This window comes from Myxine glutinosa, chromosome 10, assembly GCF_964187855.1.
Source record: "Myxine glutinosa chromosome 10, kmMyxGlut1.1, whole genome shotgun sequence".
Lineage (NCBI taxonomy): Eukaryota > Metazoa > Chordata > Myxini > Myxiniformes > Myxinidae > Myxine > Myxine glutinosa.
In genome coordinates, this window is record NC_136270.1 from 93,669,132 (window position 1) to 93,691,878 (window position 22,747).

At 44.7% G+C, this 22,747-nt stretch overlaps 2 protein-coding genes across 2 annotated transcripts in view; one reads left to right on the forward strand and one right to left on the reverse strand.

Annotated features, from left to right (window-relative positions):
- Positions 1 to 17,010, forward strand: part of LMLN (leishmanolysin like peptidase) — a 64,248-nt gene extending 47,238 nt beyond the window's left edge. The window contains exons 17-18 of the mRNA XM_068126460.2: positions 33 to 255; positions 16,302 to 17,010. Coding sequence (XP_067982561.2) covers positions 33 to 255; positions 16,302 to 16,408 — 330 coding nt within the window. The 3' untranslated portion in view covers positions 16,409 to 17,010. The remainder of the gene's footprint in view (positions 1 to 32; positions 256 to 16,301) is intronic.
- The window catches only part of STT3B (STT3 oligosaccharyltransferase complex catalytic subunit B), a 59,269-nt gene continuing 53,108 nt past the window's right edge, over positions 16,587 to 22,747 (reverse strand). Inside the window, exons 14-16 of the mRNA XM_068126459.2 lie at positions 20,437 to 20,550; positions 17,789 to 17,992; positions 16,587 to 17,648 (exon numbers count right to left, since the gene is read on the reverse strand). Of these exons, the coding sequence (XP_067982560.1) occupies positions 17,574 to 17,648; positions 17,789 to 17,992; positions 20,437 to 20,550 (393 nt within the window). The 3' untranslated portion in view covers positions 16,587 to 17,573. The remainder of the gene's footprint in view (positions 17,649 to 17,788; positions 17,993 to 20,436; positions 20,551 to 22,747) is intronic.

Below are 22,747 nucleotides of genomic sequence, written 5' to 3' on the forward strand. Positions count from 1 at the left end.
CGACGTAGTGACTGCACATTTGTCTTTATCAGGTGTCATGTTCTCCTGAGGGACTTGCAATCTGGGTGGGTGGCCATTCCTACCCCTGCCACTATGACGGGCAGCGCGTGGCAGTGAAATTGGGGGCTGGTGCTGCATCAAGGAATGGATCTCTCGTTTGTCCTCTTTGCTGTGCTATTTGCTCTCAGTGTCCATCAGAACCAAACGTGAACAATTGGAATGGCACATCTCTTGCACTCCATCCGTGGGATTCAGGTCAGTGTCCAACATGGTAAAGAATGGTTCATTCTCTTTAAAAGCAAGCTATGAATGCAGATACAACATCACATATGGTTCCAAATGTAATGACCCATTGTTATTCTTCAGATTATAATTATTCCAACTAATTTTGTCATCCGTACTAGGAGAACAATTAATGCTACAGTTACAAAATTTGGTTGAGAGATAATGGTCTATGGTTGGCAGGAAATCCCGGTGTGTACCCTGGTTTAGAATAGGTACACCATATCCCTGCGTGTCGTAAGAGGCGACTAAGAGGGTTGGCGTCAGGAAGGGCATCCGGCCATAAAAACATGGCCTCAAAAAGAGAACCATGACAATTACAACTACATATGGGCAGGGTACAGCCCGAAGTGGAGATCGGTTTCTGAGGTTTGGGACATGGAATGTAGGGACAACGACAGGGAGATCAGGTGAAGTGGTGGAAGTATTGGTCAGAAGAACAGTGGACATATGTTGTGTGCAAGAGACAAGATGGAAGGGAAGTGGTGTGAGAATAGTGAAGGGTAGGCAGGGACAGAAATACAAGTTTGTGTGGCAAAGGTGCCTGGAGGGCGTGAATAGTGTTGGTGTCCTGTTTTCTGAAGAGTTTGTAGACGGTGTGGTGAGTGTGACTAGAGTGAATGATAGGTTGATGATGGTGAAAATGATGATTGGAAAGCTCTTGGCGAACGTCATCTCGGGATATGCTCCGCAAGTTGGTCGGAGCGATGAAGAGAAGGACAAGTTCTGGTGTGCAATAGAGAAGCTGATGGAAAACGTGAAAGATAAGGAAGTTGTTGTGGTCGGAGGAGACCTAAATGGACATGTGGGAAGGAGTATGGACGGTTTTGAGGGAGTTCATGGGGGTTACGGATATGGTGTGAGAAATGGAGAAGGTGAAAGGATTTTGGAGTTTGCTGATTTGTTGATTTGTAATACTCAGTTCCAGAAAGAGGGCGCAAAGAGAGCACGCAAGTAGGCTAACCCCCGCTCGAGCGGGGAAAATGGCCTTAAAAAAACCAATCATATATATATAGATAGAAAGAGGATAATAAGCTTGTTACATACACGTCAGGTGGGTCGACGACAACCGTTGACTACCTGATGGTGCGTAAGCGAGATAGGGGGCACCTCCGGGACACAAAGGTGATCCCGGGGATGGAGGCTGTTTCACAGCACCACTTGGTTGTCTGCGACATAAGGGTGAAAGGTGCGAGGAGAGCTCGGCGGGTGAAGTACCAACCGAGAATGAAGGTGTGGAGGTTGAAAAGAGGTGACAGTAAGGGAGGCATTAAAAGAGAGGCTGAGTAGGGTAGAAGATGATGTGGTTGAGCTTCAAAGTGTTTGGATGTCAATGAAAGATAGTCTGTTGGGAGCCGTTGGTGAGGTATGTGGATGGACAAAAGGACCACCGAGGCACTCGGAAACATGGTGGTGGGATGATGAAGTTGGAAAGAGGATTGACGAGAAGAGGAAGAAGTTCAAGGAGTGGCAGAAGGCAAAGGGTATGGGGGCAGAAAAGGCAGAGCATGAAAGTTATAAGGCAGCCAAGAAGGCTGCAAAGAAAGAGGTAGCAAAGGCGCAGGAGGCATGTAGGAAAATGTTCGGAGAACGCTTGGATTCGGAAGAGGGTCAGAGAGCGGTATTCAGGATTGCAAAGCAGATAGCGAAAGAGGTGTGATGTGATGGGGGTGAGTTGCTTGAAGGATGAAGTGGGACAAATCGTTGTCGACCTAGATGGAATTAAAGGAAGATGGAAAAGATATATGGAAATGCTGTTGAATACAGAGAATGAATGGGATGGCAACATAGAGAGTAACCCAGTTTTAGGACCGGCAGAGAAGATAACTGAGAAGGAAGTTGAGGAAGCGATAAAAGCAATACAACATGCATTTTAAGGCCATTTTCCCTGCTAGAGCGGGGGTTAGCCTTGCGGTCCCCATGACAATCTTCTCCATTTTGCCCTATTTTCTGCATCTCTCCATGTTAACCCCCTTGCCCGCATTTCTTCTTCCACCATCGTTAGCCAAGTCTTTCTCGGTCTTCCCCGTCCTCTACTTCCTTCTACATTAATTTCCATCACTCTTCTCAACCAGTCACTTTCATCCTTCCTCAACACATGACCAAACCATCTCAACATGTTCCTCTTCACAGCATCAATCACAGGCAATATTCCCATCATCTTTCGCAATTCATCATTTGTCTTCCTCTCTCTCAACGATACTCCGCACATCCATCGAACCATTCGCATTTCCACCCTTTGTTGCTGCTCTACGTTCATTACCCATGTCTCGCTCCCATAAATCATAACACTTCTCACACATGCAGCATACACCTTTCCCTTCAGCTTCAGCGACACTCTCCTCCTCATCAGCAGGCCACTCAGTTCCCGAAACTTCTTCCCTACACATCTCACTCGAGCAACCGTTGCCGAGTCTGATCCACCTTCTCCATTCAGCATGTCTCCGAGGTAGCAAAATGTTTTCACACCTTCCAGCTTCACGCCGTCTCCAAGATCCAAGTCAACATTTCCTCCATCTGCAGCTCCCTCTGTGCACACCTTACATTTGAATGTAGCTGCCACACTGGTAAATGACCCTCTCAGACCACTACATTTTTGATGAACCCACTCAGCGCACATTGTACATTGAATGGAGTTCACTCCGACACCCTTCCTGCACACAGCACACGGCCACTTCCCAGTTCTTTCCACCTCACCACATGCTTTACCACTTGCCATCACCTTCGTCTTTCCGATATTCACCTTCAGACCTTTTGTCTCCATACATTCCTTCCACTTGTTCATCTTTTCCTTCAGTCCATCCATACTTTCCGCAATCAACACCAGATCATCTGCATACAACAACTCCCACGGTAAACCCTCCTTTACGTTCTGAGCCAGCACCTCCATCACAGCTACAAATAGTAGTGGACTTAGTACCGACCCCTGATGCACTCCCACCTTCACCTCAAACTCACCACTGTTCCCATCCTTCGTCCTTACAGCTGTGCGCGCTCTTTTGTACATTGCCATCACTACTCTGATCAACCATTCCTCCACTCCTAACTTCCTCAATGCCCATGTCAATACTTTGCGTGGAACCCTATCGAATGCTTTCTCCAGATCAACAAACCCAAAAAACAACTTCTTCCTCTTCTCCATGTACTTCTCCTGCAACTACCTCACAATGAAAAGCGCATCTGTCGTTCCTCTTCCTGGCATAAATCCAAACTGCATTTCGTCGATCTTCACTTTCTTCCTCATCCTCCTCTCCAACACCCTTTCCAATACCTTCATTCCATGCTCCAATAACTTTATCGCTCGGTACGAGCCACACTCCAGAGGGTCACCTTTCCCCTTGTATAGAGGGACGAGGGTACTCAGTTCCCAGTCCACTGGAATGCGGCCTTCTTTCACCACCAGATTACAGATCTCTGTCATTCTCTTCACACCCCAACTTCCTGCTGCCTTCAACATATCTCCCACAACTCCCGTCGGCCCTCCCGCTTTTCCACTCTTCATTGCTTTTATCGCTTCCTCAACTTCCTTCTCAGTTATCGTCTCTGCCGGTCCTAAAACTGGGTTACTCTCTTTGTTGCCATCCCATTCATTCTCTGTATTCAACAGCATTTCCATATATCTTTTCCATCTTCCTTTAATTCCATCTGGGTCGACAACGATTTGTCCCACTTCATCCTTCAAGCAACTCACCCCCATCACATCACACCTCTCTTTCGCTATGTGCTTTGCAATCCTGAATACTGCTTTCTGACCCTCTTCCGAATCCAAGCGTTCTCCGACTTTTCCTACATGCCTCCTGCGCCTTTGCTACCTCTTTCTTTGCAGCCTTCCTGGCTGCCTTATAACTTTCATGCTCTGCTGTTTCTGCTCCCGTACCCTTCGCCTTCTGCCACTCCTTGAACTTCTTCCTCTTCTCGTCAATCCTCTTTCCAACTTCATCATCCCACCACCATGTTTCCGAGTGCCTCGGTGGTCCTTTTGTCCATCCACATACCTCACCAACGGCTCCCAACAGACTAGCTTTCATTGACATCCAACCACTTTCAAGCTCAACCACATCATCCTCTACCCTACTCAGCCTCTCTTTTAATGCCTCCCTTATTGTCACCTCTTTCAACCTCCACACCTTCATTCTTGGTTGGTACTTCACCCGCCGAGCTCTCCTCGCACCTTTCACCCTTATGTCGCAGACAACCAAGTGGTGCTGTGAAACAGCCTCCTCCCCCGGGATCACCTTTGTGTCCCGGAGGTGCCCCCTATCTCGCCTACGCACCATCAGGTAGTCAACGGTTGTCGTCGACCCACCTGACGTGTATGTAACAAGCTTATTATCCTCTTTCTGGAACTGAGTATTACAAATCAACAAATCAGCTCCATCAGCAAACTCCAAAATCCTTTCACCTTCTCCATTTCTCACACCATATCCGTAACCCCCATGAACTCCCTTAAAACCATCCATACTCCTTCCCACATGTCCATTCAGGTCTCCTCCCACCACAACAACTTCTTCATCTTTCACGTTTTCCATCAGCTTCTCTATCGCACACCAGAACTTGTCCTTCTCATCATTGCTTCGACCAACCTGCGGAGCATATCCCGAGATGACGTTCACCAAGAGCTTTCCAATCGTCATTTTCACCATCATCAACCTATCACACTCTAGTCACACTCACCACACTGTCTACAAACTCCTCAGAAAACAGGACACCAACACCATTCACGCCCTCCGGGCACCCTTGCCACACAAACTTGTATTTCTGTCCCTGCCTACCCTTCACCATTCTCACACCACTTCCCTTCCATCTCGTCTCTTGCACACAACATATGTCCACTCTTCTTCTGACCAATACTTCCACCACTTCTCCTGATCTCCCTGTCATTGTCCCTACATTCCATGTCCCAAACCTCAGAGAAACCGATCTCCACTTCGGGCTGCACCCTGCCCATATGTAGTTGTAATTGTCATGGTTCTCTTTTTGAGGCAATGTTTTTATGGCCGGATTCAATTGTCATGGTTCTCTTTTTGAGGCAATGTTTTTATGGCCGGATTCCCTTCCTGACGCCAACCCTCTTAGTCTCTTACGACACGCAGGGATACGGTGTACCTATTCTGACCAGGGTACACATTGGGAAACGTTTAAAACATGGAAATTCGGGGGGGGGGGGGGGGGGGCGTCAGCATCACGGCTGCAGTTTAAACATATTCCAACAATATCCAAACAGAACCATGAAAACCATGAAAAACAATCTGGGAAAAGTCTCCAAGCGAGAACGTGGATTTGAGAAAGAAGGAACAGAGGCGGAAGAAAAACGAGATACAGGGGGCGGGGCACAAGTCGAGACGAGGAGAGCGAACAAACGTGTCCGGGAGGAGAGAAAGAATCAATATAGAATTCTTTGTCTAGGGAGGTGAGGTGAGGGGGAGAAAATAAAATAAAAGAAACAAGCAATACAGCGAAGGAAAGAACCCAAATCGACAAAACACCGACGGGGGGAGGGAAGCCCCAAGTTACCAGGCCGCGCACAAGGTACGACCCAGAAAACGATTAACTACACACAAGTTTGTACGAATTACAAACCAATACCAACCAGAAACACACAATAACACGTACACAGCAAAATAACCAGTGGAAATTTGACAAAGACAAGAATGGGAAAACACTTAAACTTCGATGCCGTGGAGAGCTCGAAGTACGCTTCACTCGCCCGATAAATAGCGATAAAAGATAGCAATGATAAAAGATAAAAGATATAAGCGATAAAAGCAATGAAGAGTAGAAAAGCGGAAGGGCCGACGGGAGTTGTGGGAGATATGTTGAAGGCAGCAGGAAGTGGGGTGTGAAGAGAATGACAGAGATCTGTAATCTGGTGGTGAAAGAAGGCCGCATTCCAGTGGATTGGGAACTGAGTACCCTCGTCCCTCTATACAAGGGGAAAGGTGACCCTCTGGAGTGTGGCTCATACTGAGTGATAAAGTTATTGGAGCATGGAATGAAGGTATTGGAAAAGGTGTTGGAGAGGAGGATAAGGAAGAAGGTGAAGATCGACGAAATGCAGTTTGGATTTATGCCAGGAAGAGGAACGACAGACGCGCTCTTTATTGTGAGGCAGTTGCAGGAGAAGTACATGGAGAAGAGGAAGAAGTTGCTTCTTGGGTTTGTTGATCTGGAGAAAGCATTCGATAGGGTTCCACGCGAAGTATTGACATGGGCATTGAGGAAGTTAGGAGTGGAGGAATGGTTGATCAGAGTAGTGATGGCAATGTACAAAAGAGCGCGCACAGCTGTAAGGACGAAGGACGGGAACAGTGGTGAGTTTGAGGTGAAGGTGGGAGTGCATCTGGGGTCAGTACTAAGTCCACTACTATTTGTAGCTGTGATGGAGGTGCTGGCTCAGAACGTAAAGGAGGGTTTACCGTGGGAGTTGTTGTATGCAGATGATCTGGTGTTGATTGCGGAAAGTATGGATGGACTGAAGGAAAAGATGAACAAGTGGAAGGAATGTATGGAGACAAAAGGTCTGAAGGTGAATATCGGAAAGACGAAGGTGATGGCAAGTGGTAAAGCATGTGGTGAGGTGGAAAGAACTGGGAAGTGGCCATGTGCTGTATGCAGGAAGGGTGTCGGAGTGAACTCCATTCAATGTACAATGTGCGCTGAGTGGGTTCATCAAAAATGCAGTTGTCTGAGAGGGTCATTAACCAGTGTGGCAGCTACATTCAAATGTAAGGTGTGCACAGAGGGAGCTGCAGATGGAGGAAATGTTGAGTTGGATCTTGGAGACGGCGTGAAGCTGGAAGGTGTGAAAACATTTTGCTACCTCGGAGACATGCTGAATGGAGAAGGTGGATCAGACTCCACAACGGTTGCTCGAGTGAGATGTGCATGGAAGAAGTTTCGGGAACTGAGTGGCGTGCTGATGAGGAGGGGAGTGTCGTTGAAGCTGAAGGGAAAGGTGTATGCTGCATGTGTGAAGTGTTATAATTTATGGGAGCGAGACATGGGTAATGAACGTAGAGCAGCAACGAAGGCTGGAAAGGGTGGAAATGCGAATGGTTCGGTGGATGTGCGGAGTATCGCTGAGAGAGACTAAGACAAATGATGAATTGCGAAAGATGATGGGAATAGAGCCTGTGATTGATGCTGTGAAGAGGAACAGGTTGAGATGGTTTGGTCATGTGTTGAGGAAGGATGAAAGTGACTGGTTGAGAAGAGTGATGGAAATGAATGTAGAAGGAAGTCGAGGACGGGGAAGACCGAGAAAGACTTGGCTAAAGATGGTGGAAGAAGAAATGCGGGCAAGGGGGTTAACAAGGAGAGATGCAGAAAATAGGGCAAAATGGAGAAGATTGTCATGGGGACCGCAAGGCTAACCCCCGCTCTAGCAGGGAAAATGGCCTTAAAATGCATGTTGTTGTTGTTGTTGTTGGTTGGCAGGAAAGCTTAGAGGTATGTGCACTCACCTTTGAGCTGGCTTGCCTGTATTTGAATCTCAACCCAGCTATAAATGATTGGATTCGCTTAACATGCCGAGAGGTACGTCAATGTATGTACCGTCCATTACATGGATATCAAGCCGGAGGGGGGGGGGGGGGGGGGGAGGGGGACTGTTGGGGAGGAGGACAATCTTTTAGGGACTGTCAGTCAAATATTTGGGCTTGGCACTGAGCCTACGGGCAAGAGATACCTCTGGTGGTGAAGTTTGTCAAATGTGACATTTTAGTGATTATATGCATGAATGGAAGGACCACTGTCTACTATCTAACGAAACGACTGGAGAGGGAGTGAGCTTGGAATATAGATACATAACACTGAAGGTGATCCCAACGGTCTTCATCTTCTACCTTAACCTTTAAGGTTTGCATCCCAATTAAAAAAAAAAGGTTTCTAATATATTTTACAGTTCAATACAAAAACATACTTTCAGGTATTATTCTACATTTGCACCGAAACAATAGCACTCTTATTCTTGGGACATTCTTTCATTACGATTACTCGCGTGACTCGCGTGGCTTACTGGCGTGGCAAGATTACTAGCGTGGCTCCGCGCGCCTCACCACATGTCGTTTCAGAGGGAGAGGCATCTTTGACCATTTCGGTGTCTTTTGGGTCTTCATGGTGTTTTGGGTCTTCAGGGCCATTTGGGTCTTCAGGGTCTTTTGGATGCTCTGAGCCTTTAAGGGTATTTTGAGTCTTTGGGGTCTTCAGGGGCTTTTGTTTCCTCTGGGTCTTTAAGGGTCTTTGGGGTATTTTGGTTATTCGGGGTATTTAAGGGTCTTTTGGGGTCTTCTGGTTCCTTTGGGTATTTAAGGGTCTTCAGGGTGTTTTAGGTCCTCTGGGCCTTTAAGGGTATTTTGGGTCTTCAGGGTCTTTTGGATCCTCTAGGCCTTTAAGGGTATTTGGGGTCTGTGTGGTCTTCAGGGGCTTTTGAGTCTTAAGGGTCTATTGGTTCCTCTGGGTCTTTTTGGGTCTTTGGGGTATTTTGGGTCTTTAAGGGTGTTTTTTGGGTCTTCCGGGTTTTTTGGGTCTTCGAGGTATTTTGGGTCTTCAGGGCCATTTGGGTATTTTTTGCCTCATGGTCTTCAAGGGTATTTTGGGTCTTCAGGGTATTTTGGGTCTTCATGGGTCTTGGTGGTCTTAAGGGTCTTGGGGGACTTAAAGGGTTGTCAAAGGTCTGAGCAGTCTAAACGTAATTAAGAGGGTTAGTTAAGAGGGTGTTAATTTTATTTGAAGAAGAAGTTTTGGTCGCATATAAACATACATACAAACAAACTGATATAACCATATATGTTTGCTCTATTATAATAAGATACAAAATGTAATACAGTAAAGTGTCCAAAACATAGTTTTTATGGACAATGGGCAAGGCCGCTAATTTTGTTTTTGTATATCCAACTTTTGACCACAGTTATCAATTTAAAAACAATTTGCTTCATGCTGGTTGTTGGGGATATACAGTCGTGGGCAAAAATATTGGCACCTTGCACTTTTTTTCAAATAACTCACAATTTTCTTTTAAAATAAGTTGAAATTGACAAAAGTATTTGGTCTCCACAATTCTTTATTTCACGGTTAATGTTACAGAACCTAATATATCCTTTTAAATTAGAAAATAAAAAGAAATGGCATTGACAAAATTATTGACACCCTCGACTTAATATTTGGTGGCACAGCCTTTGGACAAAATAACTGCAGTCAAGTGCTTCCTATAGCCATGAATGAGCTTCCTACACCTCTCTACTGACCGTTTGGCCCACTCTTCTTGTGCAAACTGCTACAGTTCTCCCAGATTTGAAGGGTGCCTTCTCCCAACTGCTGTTGTCAGATCTACCTACAGGTGTTCAATGGGATTTAGATCTAGACTCATTGCTGGCCACTTCAGAACAGTCCAGCCTTTTGTCTTGAACCATTCCTGGGTGCTTTTTGAAGTGTGTTTGGGGTAATTGTCCTGCTGCAAGACCCATGACCTTCGACGGAGACCCAGCTTTCTGACACTGGGTTGAACATTGCGCTCCAACATGCCTTGGTAATCTCCTGATTTCATGATGCCATGCACACATTCAAGGCACCCAGTGCTGGAAGCAGCACAGCAACCCCAAAACATCACTGAACCTCCTCCATGTTTGACTGCAGGGAAGATGTTCTTTTCTTTGAAGGCTTCATTTTGTTTTCTGTACACATAGAGATGAAGTGCTTTCCTAAAAAGCTCTAATTTGGTCTCATCTGTCTACAGGACATTCTCCCAGAAGGATTTTGGCTTGTTCAGGTGTGTTTTGGCAAACTCCAGTCAGGCTTTCTCAGCAGTGGGGTCCTCCTGGGGCTCCGACCATAGAACCTCCTTTCATTGAGTTGGCGAAGGATAGTGCGTATTTAAACCGTCGTACCTTGTGTCTGTCTGAAGGTCAGCTTGAATCTGTTTGGCAGTTGATCGAGGTGCTTTCTCCACCATTCAAACAATCATTCGCTGCAATCTTTGATCAAGTTTTATCTTACGGCAACATCCAGGGAGGTTGGCTACAGTGCCATGGGCCTTAAACTTCCTGATAACATTGCATACGATGGACACAGGAACATCAAGGTCGCTGGAGATGCACTTGTAGCCTTGAGATTGTCCATGCTCGACTAAAGTCTTGTGTCTGACCTCCTCAAACAATTCTCTGGTTTTCTTTCTTTTCTCTATGCTCATTGTAGTACACACAGTGACACAAAACAACAGAATGACTCCTTTTCTCGATTCAAACTGGTTGAATGAGTAATAATAATAATAATAATGCATTTATTTTATATAGCGCTTTTCAGGAAGCCCAAAGACGCTTTGACAGAGTGCAAAACATAATGCATTGCAAAACATAAAAACAATTGCAAAAAAAGAAGAATCAATAGGGAAATATTCAAAGCACAAAGGAGGGAGAATGAGAGGAGATAGTCAGGGGTTAGATGTTGTGGGTTAAATGTTGAATGCAGTGTTGAACAGGTGGGTCTTGAGTGATGTTTTGAATGTGGTGAGTGAGGAGGAGTCTCTGATGGTGTGAGGTAGCGAGTTCCAGAGGGTGGGAGCAGCGATGGAGAAGGCCCTGTCCCCCCAGGATCTAAATTTGGTCCGGATGGGGGGGGTCAGGAGGTTGGTACCAGCAGAGCGGAGGTTGCGGGTGGGAGTGTGTCTGGAGAGGAGGTCAGCCAGGTAGGATGGGGCCAGGTTATGGAGGGCTTTGTAGGTCAAGAGGAGGATTTTGTACTGGATTCTCTGGGAGATGGGGAGCCAGTGAAGCTTGTAAAGGACGGGGGTGATGTGGTCACGGGTCCGGGAATGGGTGAGTAGACGGGCAGCGGAGTTCTGAATGTATTGGAGTTTATTGGTGATTGTTGAGGGTGAACCATAAAGGAGGCTATTGCAGTAGTCCAGACGGGAAGTGATGAAGGCGTGGATGAGGGTTTCTGCAGCCACGGAGGAGAGGGATGGACGGAGACGGGCGATGTTTTTCAGGTGAAAGAAGGCTGTCTTTGTGATCTGTTTAGTGTATTTGTCGAAGGAGAGGGTTTGGTCAAAGATGATGCCAAGATTCCGGATGTGAGGGGAGGTGGATACTGGGAAACCGTCGATGTTGAGGGCAAAGTTATGGGTGGACTTGGTGAGCGTTTTTGGGCCAATGATGATTATTTCAGATTTATCACAGTTAAGTTTGAGGAAGTTGATTTGAAGCCAGGATTTTATTTCAGTGATGCAGTTTGTCAGGATAGAGTGGGTGGCGGTGGAGATGGACTTGGTGGAGATGAAAAGCTGGATGTCATCAGCGAAACAGTGGAATTGGAGACCATGACGGCGGATTAAGTGACCGAGGGGGGACAGGTAAAGGATGAAGAGGAGGGGGCCAAGAACTGAACCTTGGGGGACACCTTGGGGGAGGGGAGCAGTGGGGGATTTGCAGTTATTGATGGAGATGAACTGACGTCTGTCAGAGAGGTGTGATTTAATCCAAGAGAGGGCAGTGCCGGTAATGTTAAAGGTGGTTTCAAGTCGGGTGAGGAGGATGGTGTGATCGATGGTGTCAAAGGCGGCGCTGAGGTCGAGGAGGATGAGAATGTTGAGGTTGCCAGCGTCAGAGGAGAGGAGAAGGTCATTGGTGATTTTGAGGAGAGCAGTTTCAGTACTGTGGTTGGAGCGGAATCCGGATTGGAATGTTTCATACAGGTTATTGGCAGAGAGGTGATGTTTGAGTTGAGTGGCTACAGCGCGTTCCAAAACCTTTGACAGAAAGGGTAGGTTGGAGATGGGTCTGAAGTTATTTAGGGTGTCAGGGTTTAGTCCAGGTTTTTTCAGAATGGGGGTAACAGCAGCAATTTTGAGGGATGGTGGGACGATGCCTGTAGACAGGGAGGAGTTTATTGTTGCAATGATAAGTGGAGAGAGAGCAGGAAGGGAGGCCTTGACAAAGCTGGAGGGGATGGGGTCAAGAGTGCAGGTGGCAGTTTTCATTCCGATGAGGAGTTCAGAGAGGTCAGTAGGGGAGACTGGGGAGAATTGAGACAGGGGATGGCAGGATAAGGGGGGGGCAGGTGGTTTGAGGGGGAGCGGATGCGGTGGTGGTCAAGCTGTTGTAGATGTTTTCAATTTTGCGTTGGAAGAATGAAAGGAAGGAGATGCAGTTGTCTATTGTGAATGACTGGGTGGTGGTGTTCAGGGGCCTGAGGAGTTTGTTTATTGTAGAGAAGAGTGCTTTTGGGTTTCCGGAGCCAGAGTGGATAATTTGAGAGTAGTAGGCGGAGCGGGCGCGGGAGAGGGCATCTTTATAGTGTTGTATGTGGTCCTTGTAGGCCTGGGAGTGAACTGTGAGACCTGTTTTATTGCGGAGTCTTTCAAGTTGGCGAGCACGAGTTTTCATCAGGCGGAGTTCAGGGGTAAACCAGGGAGCAGAATGGGTGAAAGAAACTGTTTTGGTTTTTATAGGCGCAAGTTGGTCAAGGCAGGAGGAGAGAGTGTGGTTGTAGTAGTCAGTGAGGTCAGAAGGGGTGTGGAGGTCAACGAAGGGAGAAGTGGACATTTTTTCAGAGAGGGTCGATGAGAATGAGGTAGGTGAAAGAGCGTTTAGCTTACGGAAGTTGATAGTGCGATAATGCCTTGGTGCTGGGGTGGGGATGTTGATGGTCAGAGTGATGGCTAGGTGGTCAGAGAGAGTGAGGTCGGAGCCAGAGAGATGGTGCAAAATTAGTCCAGTAGAGCAGACAAGGTCCAAAATGTGACCACGGTTATGGGTAGGAAAGTTGACATGTTGAGTGAGGTTAAAGCAGGTGAGTAAATCAGTGAAGTCAGTGGTTAGCGTGGAGTCAGTGGAGTCCATGTGGATATTGAAATCACCAAGGAGGAGGATTGAGGGGGAGAGGGAACATAGCTGGGTCAGAAAGTAGGAGAAGTCAGACAGGAATGATGGGTGTGGTTTGGGAGGGCGGTAGACAACAGCCATGACTGACTGTGTGTGACCAGAGAGTTTAAAAGCCAGGTGTTCAAATGATGGAGCAGAGGAGATGGAGATGAGGTTGGTCTTGATGTCTTGTCGGTGAATAACGGCAATTCCACCACCTCGGCCCTCCGAGCGTGGTTTATTGATGTAAGAATATCCATTGGGTGTGGTGAGGTTGAGCGTGTAGTAGTCCAGTGGTTGTTGCCAGGTCTCAGTGAGACAGAGAAAGTCCAGTTTATTTTCCAGGATGTAGTCGTTCAGGATGAGGCATTTGTTGTTGAGGGACCGGGTATTGAACAGGGTGAGCTTGATGTTGTTTTGTACGGCGGGTATGAATCCAGGTGATTTGGCCAGGGTTCGCAGACAGGAGGTGCGATTTTGTGCGTTGTTGTGACCAGGTGTGTTGGGACGATGAGTGGGAGTGCGCTGAGCCGACCAGAGGATGGGGATGGAGTGACCTGATTGTAAATAAACAAACTTACGACCGGAGCCACGGTGAATGTACCTGGGTCGACGCAGGAGTCCATTCGATTTGATTGCAGAGATGCATGATGGGGTGGAGCGGGGTTTTAAGCAGGAGAAGCCTTGCGGCGGAGTACCGCAGAGCCATGCCAGCAGGAGCGAAGGGACGAGCACGAGGCCAAGGGTGAGGAGGCGAAACAATCGTCACAACCCACGGGAGTGGGCCCGAGGAAACAGCGAAGGAGCCGAGCAGGTGAAGCCAGGAGCAGAGCCGGGACCATGCAGACGGCAGACAGGAGCGAAGAGACGAGCACGAGGCCAAGGTTGAGGAGGCAAAGTGGCAAATGCAGCGGCAAACGACCGCCGCCGCTAATCAAGATCACGGCGGCAAACCGCCACCACCGCCGCTGCAAACAATGGGCACAACCCACGAGAGTGAGCCCGAGGAAAGAGCGAAGGAGCCGAGCAGGTGAAGCCAGGAGCAGCAGAGCAGAGCCGGGACCGTGCAGAGGGCAGACTCAATGGCCAAAAATCCGCCACGACCACCAGGAAAGCAAGATACGGACAATGGTCCAGTCAGAGAAGCGGCGAGCAAGTGACGCCAGCGTCCTCTCACGAATGAGTGATTTTTATATTGCAGGCACCTGCAACTCACCACAGGTGAGTTCAATTGCAAAGTAAAGGAGAATCACCTGCTTGAAATCTAATTATTTCCAACAACTTCTCAAAGGTGGAAATAATATTATCCAGGCCATTTTCGGATTTCTGTGTGGAATAAGCTAAGATTTAGTAATTTTTTCAGCTTTTTTTTGTTTTGATCCACTGCAAACCAAAGAAATACATATGTGGACACCAAAATAATTTTTAATTTCAACTATTTTCTAGCAGAAATGATGCATTATTTGAAAAAAGTGCAAGGGTCCCAATATTTTTGGCCACTACTGTATATGAAATGTTTGTGGCTAGTGGGCACTGGGTGAACCCCAAAATCCTTAAATTCCAATCACAGTCCATTTTGATGTGCCTGTAACTTAAATGGCAAAAGATAAAGTTCTGTAAGCAAATTCTGAAAGGTTGGTTTAAAGGTAGCAAAGATTAAAAGTTTATATTCAAAACCTTTATCAAGTGGCAAGATATGAGCCTCCCATAACAAACTTGAATTACAATATATAATGTCATTTTATATTTATTTTTAAAATTTCTTCATCAAAATTTGATCTTCACTTGGGACCCGAATACAAATGGCATGTAACAACCCGTGATAGATAGTAAAAGATGAACTCGGAGACTTGTACAAATTTCAATGAAAACGTAAAAAAGAAACGTTTTTGCAAGAACAAAAAAAAGAGTTTGTTTAAGGCTCCAGTCACTACGTTTAAGGCTACGATCCCTCATCATCAAGGCCAGGCCTTAAATAAAAGAACTGCATGGGTAGAAAAGTGAAGAACGAGAGAATGGAAAAGTGAAGAACGAGAGAATGGAAAAGTGAAGAACGAGAGAAAGGAAAAGTGAAGAACGAGAGAATGGAAAAGTGAAGAACGAGAGTTTTTGAGGAAGTTTTTTAAAAATCTGCTTTTTGAAAAAGCAAAGGTGTTGGGATAGACATGAGAAAGTAGCGTTCCAGAGTTTGGTCGTGAGGGGAAGAAACAAACATAACGGCCCACCCTTGAGTTGCCAATGGCCACACAATAAGCATGTGATGTAGTGGCTTGTCAAGTATTTTGTGTTCTCGCACATCATCGCAATCATCGCATTGTTGTGAAATTATTCATTACTTGCAAAATTGAAGATTTTTCAATTATATGGGCTGGTCTTGTGCGTTATTCTGTTTGTCAATCGCCTACAGGTCACAATTTCAAACCGATCTTTATGAAATTTCACCACATGGTAGAGTTTGTTATATTGAAGAAGCCTATTGATTTTGAGGTCAAAGGTCACCTTGGTCATATTTGTAAAATTGTCATTTTTCATCAAATTGACTTGAAAATTAAACAGCTTTTGCATATTGAGTAACTAAATTGGGAAACCAACTATTGTTGAGGTCAAAGTTACAAAATCATCAATTTTCATCCGATTAACTGGAAAATTAAACAGCAATTGCATAGTGCATCCCTGAATTGGGAAACCAACTATTTTCAAGGTCAATGGTCAACTCAAGGTCAAACTTCTAAAATCATCAATTTTCATCTGAACAATCGTCACTTTTCATCCAATTAACTTGAATAATAAACAGCAATTTCATAGTGCATCATTCAATTGGGAAACCAACTATATTTGAGGTCAAAGGTCAACTCAAGGTCAAATTTCTAATATCAATTTTAATCTGAAAAATAATCAATTTTAATCAGATTGACCCGAGCTTTGATTAAGATCATCGATTTTAATCTAAGTGAAATGGACAATATGATGTATCAATGGCAACTTTTATTTTGGGGAGGGGTGGATTTTGCAAGTATCGTGCTCTGTATCACGTCTTCTTGTTTATGGATTTAACACTTATTTTAATGCCTGGATGGTTCATATCGAACGATGTTTTACCTCTTATGAAAGTATGGAACACAAAGCACCTCATAACTGGTAAAACTTTCATTCTTTCCACAGAACCATGCTCAGGAAGCCCAGCAATGCAGGAAAGCATTCACAGTTCAACGGCCAAAGCTCTGCAAAGGATCTTTCTTTTTGTGCTGCTGCTTTGGGCAGGGGGCTGATGCCAGGCTAACACTGGAGGTGCCGCTGCAAATGAACCAGTTTCAGGCATGACAAAGCAGACTCTTGCAAACCTTTTTTTAAATCACTTAATGTGAGACTGCTTTTTCAAACGTTTTCCTTAATTTATTTCTGATTTAAAGTGGATGGGAAATGAATGTTTGACAACTTGTAACAAGAAGCACTTTATTTTTTTTATTTTTACATCACTTTTCCAAGTTTACAGGCTTCATCTAAACCTCAGCAACCCAATTTCCCTCCACAAAAATTAAACTCCTGGCAGTTTTTCCCTGCCAAAAATTCAAGTCCTCAACAGGACCTTAAGCACAGCAGCAACGCCACAAGGCAGCATGAATCATTCGTCATTCTGATCTCAAATTACCATTTCACTCCATGAAATGTCATGCAAGATAGAACTAAATTGTGCTTTGAGATTTATCTCCGAATACCCCATTCCAATTTCTAGACTAGCACAGGGTTGAAAAGTGTAACAAACCGACCATCAAATGATTTGCAAACAATGGTCATTTTGCACAACTCATTTGTTTCCTTGTTTAAAAAAAAAAGGAAAACAACATTTCAAGCATTTCACAAACGTGAAAAACGCAAAGCATTTCTTATAAACCTCAAAGTCAGCAAAGTTACACCCAAGATCGTAGTCAAGACTGCCAAAGGTTGATTTATGTTAAGGATGAATTCCTGAATTATAATTTCAAGTTTATTTTTTCATTAGGACAGCTGTTTGGCTGTGTTCATCTTTCACACGAATGTGAAACGTTTCAAATGAAACTGAAGACATTTTTGTATTTTTTTAAATCTTAGATCTCAAAAAAGCAATGCCCAGTCTCACATCCCGCAGATTCCCACACAACTAAGGTGTGGCCTAACAGTTGCTCTAAGCTGATGCCATGGAGCTTTAAAAAATGTTAGGGTTTGCAAAATGAGTCCTTCAACAACAAGTGCATGTCCATGGAATGATTTGCACCATTATCTTGGGGGGAAAATAAAATATAATTAAAAAAAAGTATCCAAATCTCAGACATTTCCACTTCCCCAAACCATGTAACCCAAAATTTCCATCTTTCAGCCAACACACAGAGTCAAGTCCATCCTTTTTTTTTTTTTTTTTTTTGCTTTTTGGCATTTGTGCAAACAGTACTTTTACCGTTAGCTCTTTTGCCGCTTTTTGCCCTTCTTCACGACCAGCTTGTTCTTTATTTGACCCCTCTTCCGCTTGATTGTCTGCCAGAACAAAAAGGAAAAATGTTAAAATCGACTTACATGTTCGTTTCATGTCTTGTTTTTTTTCTCCAAAGGCAGAGTTTACATCTCGACATTCTCATAGTGCAATAGTACAACAAAGTGATCTCAGTGATGTTAACCTTGCTGGATGAGCGTAACTGCTGGGAAGGAACGATTCCTGGCCGGGGAAGACCCTGCCGGTTTCCTGGACGCCGTACGCGGTATATTCGCACGAGCCAGTGCTCTGACGTAAAGGCCTCTTCTAAGTGACTCAGTCTGATGTCCTTGTTCCCGATCTCGGCATTCCGTGTCCGATCAAAACCAGGGGGAGTTCTAAAGTCCAGCTGCAACAGTACAGCTCAGATTAACGGGAGTGAGACTTGAGACATTACTAAATTAGTCACGCAGCACAAAAATGGCACCTCCAATCATCACTTTCCAACACACCGGTAAAAACCCCATTCTTTAGCAATCCAAACATCCACATCATAGGATCACCCACACATGAAATGATCACCCATACAATCACCCACACATTTTCCAACAGATTTTATGCCAACTATATTACACAAACGGATCCTGGAAAAAAAATTTGTATCTTAAGTACCATATTAATTGAATTAATTAAATTATTTGAACAAGTTCCACCCTCTTTACCAAATTGCTGTCATCTGTTGGACGGCTACCAATAAATCATCAAAACATTCCTTTGGTGGTGAAGGTAAATCTGTAGTATACACCAACTTTGAAAATACAGATACCTGACATCTGGGCATCAACTGCGTGTGTGTGCACATGTCTGTGTGTGTGTCTGTCTGTGTGTGTGTGTGTCTGTCTGTGTGTGTGTGTGTCTGTGTGTGTGTGTGTGTCTGTGTGTGTGTTTTTTTTTTTTTGTGCAAGAACTCCTCTGAGCTCTCCCTGCACAAAAATGGATAGATACAATATTGGGTGTGTGTGTTGCAGGAGGAGTGGGTGTGGTTTTGCATGAATGTCTTTTTGTTTGAGTGGTGCATATTGTAAGGGTAAGTGGTCGGTTTTTTTTGGCATGTGAGAGTGGATGAGGGGCTGTGGATTCTGGGAGTGGAGGCGGTTTTCTTGTTGTAATCTGTGTTCTCACCGGCTGGGGGTAGGGGTATGTACGCATCCAGGTGTAGCTGCTGCATGTGGAGGTGTATGTGCCCCTGCTGGCCCACTTTAGCTGACCGTATCGAGGTTGAAGGGCCGAAACGGGATGATGCTGAGGACCTCGACTGAGGACCCGGTCAGTGAGGCACACTTGTGACCAGGTGTGTTTTGAAATTATATACACACACACACACACACACACACACACACACACACACACACACACACACACACACACACACACACACACACACACACACACACACACACACACACACACACACACACACACACACACACGGCTAATAGTGGATTCAGCTGTTTCAGCCACACCCATTGCTGACAGGTATATATAATCAAGCTCATAGCCATGCAATCTCCATAGACAAACATTGGCAGTAGAATGGGCCGTACTGAAGAGCTCACTCACTTTCAACGTGGCACCCGTCATAGGATGCCACCTTTCCAACAAGTCAGTTCGTCAAATTTCTGCCATGCTGGAGCTGCCCCGGTCAACTATAAGTGCTGTTCTTGTGAAGTGGAAACGTCTAGGAACAACAACAGCTCAGCTGCGAAGTGGTAAGCCACACAAGCTCACAGAAAGGGGCCGCCGAGTGCTGAAGCGCATAAAAATCATCTGTCCTTGGTTGCAACACTCACTACTGAGTTCCAAACTGCCTCTGGAAGCAACATCAGCACAACAACTATTCGCCGGGAGCTTCATGAAATGGGTTTCCATGGCCGAGCAGCCACACACAAGCCTAAGATCACCATGCACAATGCCAAGCCTCGGCTGGAGTGGTGTAAAGCTCGCCGGCATTGTACTCTTGAGCATTGGAAATGCGTTCTCTGGAGTGATGAATTACGCTTCACCATCTGGAAGTCCGACGGACGAATCTGGGTTTGGCAGATGCCATGAGAACGCTACCTGCCCGAATGAATAGTGTCAACTGTAAAGTTTGGTGGAGGAGGAATAATGGCCTGGGGCTATTTTTCATTGTTCAGGCTAGGCCCCTTAGTTCCAGTGAAGGGAAATATTAATGCTACAGCATACAATGACATTCTAGACGATTGTGTGCTTCCAACTTTGTGGCAACAGTTTGGGGAAGGCCCTTTACTGTTTCAGCATGACAATTCCCCTGTGCACAAAGCAAAGTCCATACAGAAATGGTTTGTCGAGATCGGTGTGGAAGAACTTGACTGGCCTGCACAGAGCCCTGACCTCAACCCCATCGAACACCTTTGGGATGAATTGGAACGCCGACTGCAGGCCAGGCCTAATCGTCCAACATCAGTGCCCGACCTCACTAACGCTCTTGTGGCTGAATGGAAGCAAATCCCCACAGCAATGTTCCAACATCGAGTGAAAAGTCTTCCCAGAAGAGTGGAGGCTGTTATAGCAGCAAAGGGGGGGAACAACTCCATATTAATGCCCATGGTTTTGCAAAGAGATGTTTGACGAGCACATACGGGTGTGATGTTCGGGTGTCCACATACTTTTGGCCATTGCGCGCACACACACACACACACACACACACACACACACACACACACACACATACACACATACACACACACACACACACACACACACACACATGAAGACTAGTAGTGGAGGTGATTGATGAGATGGGAAAGTATTCAGACAGTACATTCAACCAACCTGCATCTCCCCAAAACGGTAATAGGACATTTTGTACATGAGACAGTTGAGAAGCACAGGAGAGCCACCACGATCAACACGAAACTCTCCCTGTGGAGTGAAGTAATCACTTTCCTGGGGAAGCAACATGATAGGGTGAGTTTGAGTTAAATTGCTTCCAAAACATAAAGTTATGCATTTAAATTTTTATTCGATCAATCATATAGCAAAACTGTGCAAAAATCATCAGTTATATTAGTCACACGCAACCCACCACTAAGCACTATGGAAGGGCTTCCAAAAGCTCAAATACCAAATGTTCAAATGCACACAAACGTGTCTCGCAAAAAATGTAATTTACACAACTACGACTACATTTTGTTTTAATCTTCATGAAGTGCCTGTTCGTCTTGCCCAAGTTAGCTCGTGGGCCGGCGAGTTGCAGGCATTAATAAATTACCTCACATTGCTCCATCTCAGTGGGCTCTCTGAAATCCATTATCAAAAATCTATTTGTAGTAAAACATTGCCAATTAGATAGTCTTCAGTTGCACACAAAATGCTTGACCAAAGCGTTTGGAACAATAATTGAAAACGGTTTTTGAACATTCATTAGCTTTTGAATGGAAATTACAAATTTATTTTTTGGGAGAAACCGTAATAAATTTCGTATTAAAAATCTTTAATTATTTCATTGAGTTTGTTCCCTCAGTTTATTTTTGCAATTTCTGTCCTTACAAGGTTACAGTTCAGTCCACCTGAAATTTGTAGTAAAACGGGAATTCAACCTGGTCCCATTATAGGAGTTTAATGTACATGTATCCAAACATTTTATTGAGATATTGCTTGTTAAAGACAAAATTATTTAGTAAATGGCCAGTTTCTGTCCTTCAGAGGACAGAGCCAAGCGCTGCTGTCATCTACGGTATATACCCCAAAGAAGATAACATGACCCTTCCTGCCACTCCTGTAGGGAGTGGGTGTACGAGTATGTATAAAAATGTGATGTGACTAGCATTAAAAGCTGGGGTTTTTTTTGACGTTCGAACTCCTTCGTGTTTTTGTAAACCCCTCCCCCACGCTATCCTCACACACAAATCTTCAAAAACGGGACTATTGAGCTGTTTTGTCTTTTTTTTTTTTAATAGACAGAATACAAGCTCAGGGACCTAAAACTATGATGAAACTATAAAAAGGAAGAATTGTATAAAACAGTGCAAGTATACATATGGTATATTGTTTTAATGTGCTGTTTTGATTGCGTGTGCATTCGGCGATGTGCAATGTCAATGTCTTCTGTCCCCTCCATTACATCAATATTAACTATGCACTTTGTTTTTATTCAAGTCTCATTTTAATTCATTTTGTTATTTTAAACTGAATATATAGTACGTGGAATCTATCAACACAAAGAAGGTTTTCGCTGCCACATTGCGATTTGAATGCAGCATCATACCTTTTTATTGAAATCCCAATGAATACATTTGTATCTGTACTGCACATTAAAATGCTCAACGTGTCATGGAAGGGTGCCATGTACCATATATCATGTGGCAACAATAACAAAGCATTTGGATTCGAGTATTCTCACCAATATGCAACGAATAACAGTATATTGTGGCTCAAACAAAAAAGGGGTAAATTAAAAGTTTTGAAGAAAAAGAAATACACTATAATAATAATAATGATAAACTAGAGCAATGCGACTATGTCACCAATATGCCTCCGCGTAGTCCCTGCCCATGACAATGGGTAGATGCCCTCGTTCACTATCCTAAAAACAAGTTTGATTTAAATACCTTCAGCTGTTTTGAAGTATCACATTTACACCACAGGGCAGGTTTCACATCGATCGATGAAGCGTTTTCAGACGAGGGATTTTTTTTAAATATCGGCTTTCAAGCTAATATGGCTGCCAAACCACATGGCATAAGACATATGACATCAAAAATGTACACTCTGCATATGAATGGGTAGAGGATCACGTTTGTCAAGTTTCATGTTGATCGGATAAGGTTTCTTTTTCTATCAAATATGGCTGCCGAACCACGGGACCTACAATGTCATAATTTTCAAACTACATGCAACAAGTGTAATTTGTAAAATTTCGCATCGATAGGGTAAGCGGTTTCAGAGATATAATTATTTAATATTCTCCTTCAATCAAATATGGCTGCCAAACCATGTGACTTTTTTTTTTTTGTATACAGAATCGAGGCTCGTGTAAAAGCTAACGCATTGAACATGAAAACATGCACAAACACATAAAACATGCAATGAAGGGAGCGGGAGACAAGAGGGGGAGAGAGGGAAACACACAAGCACAACAGAA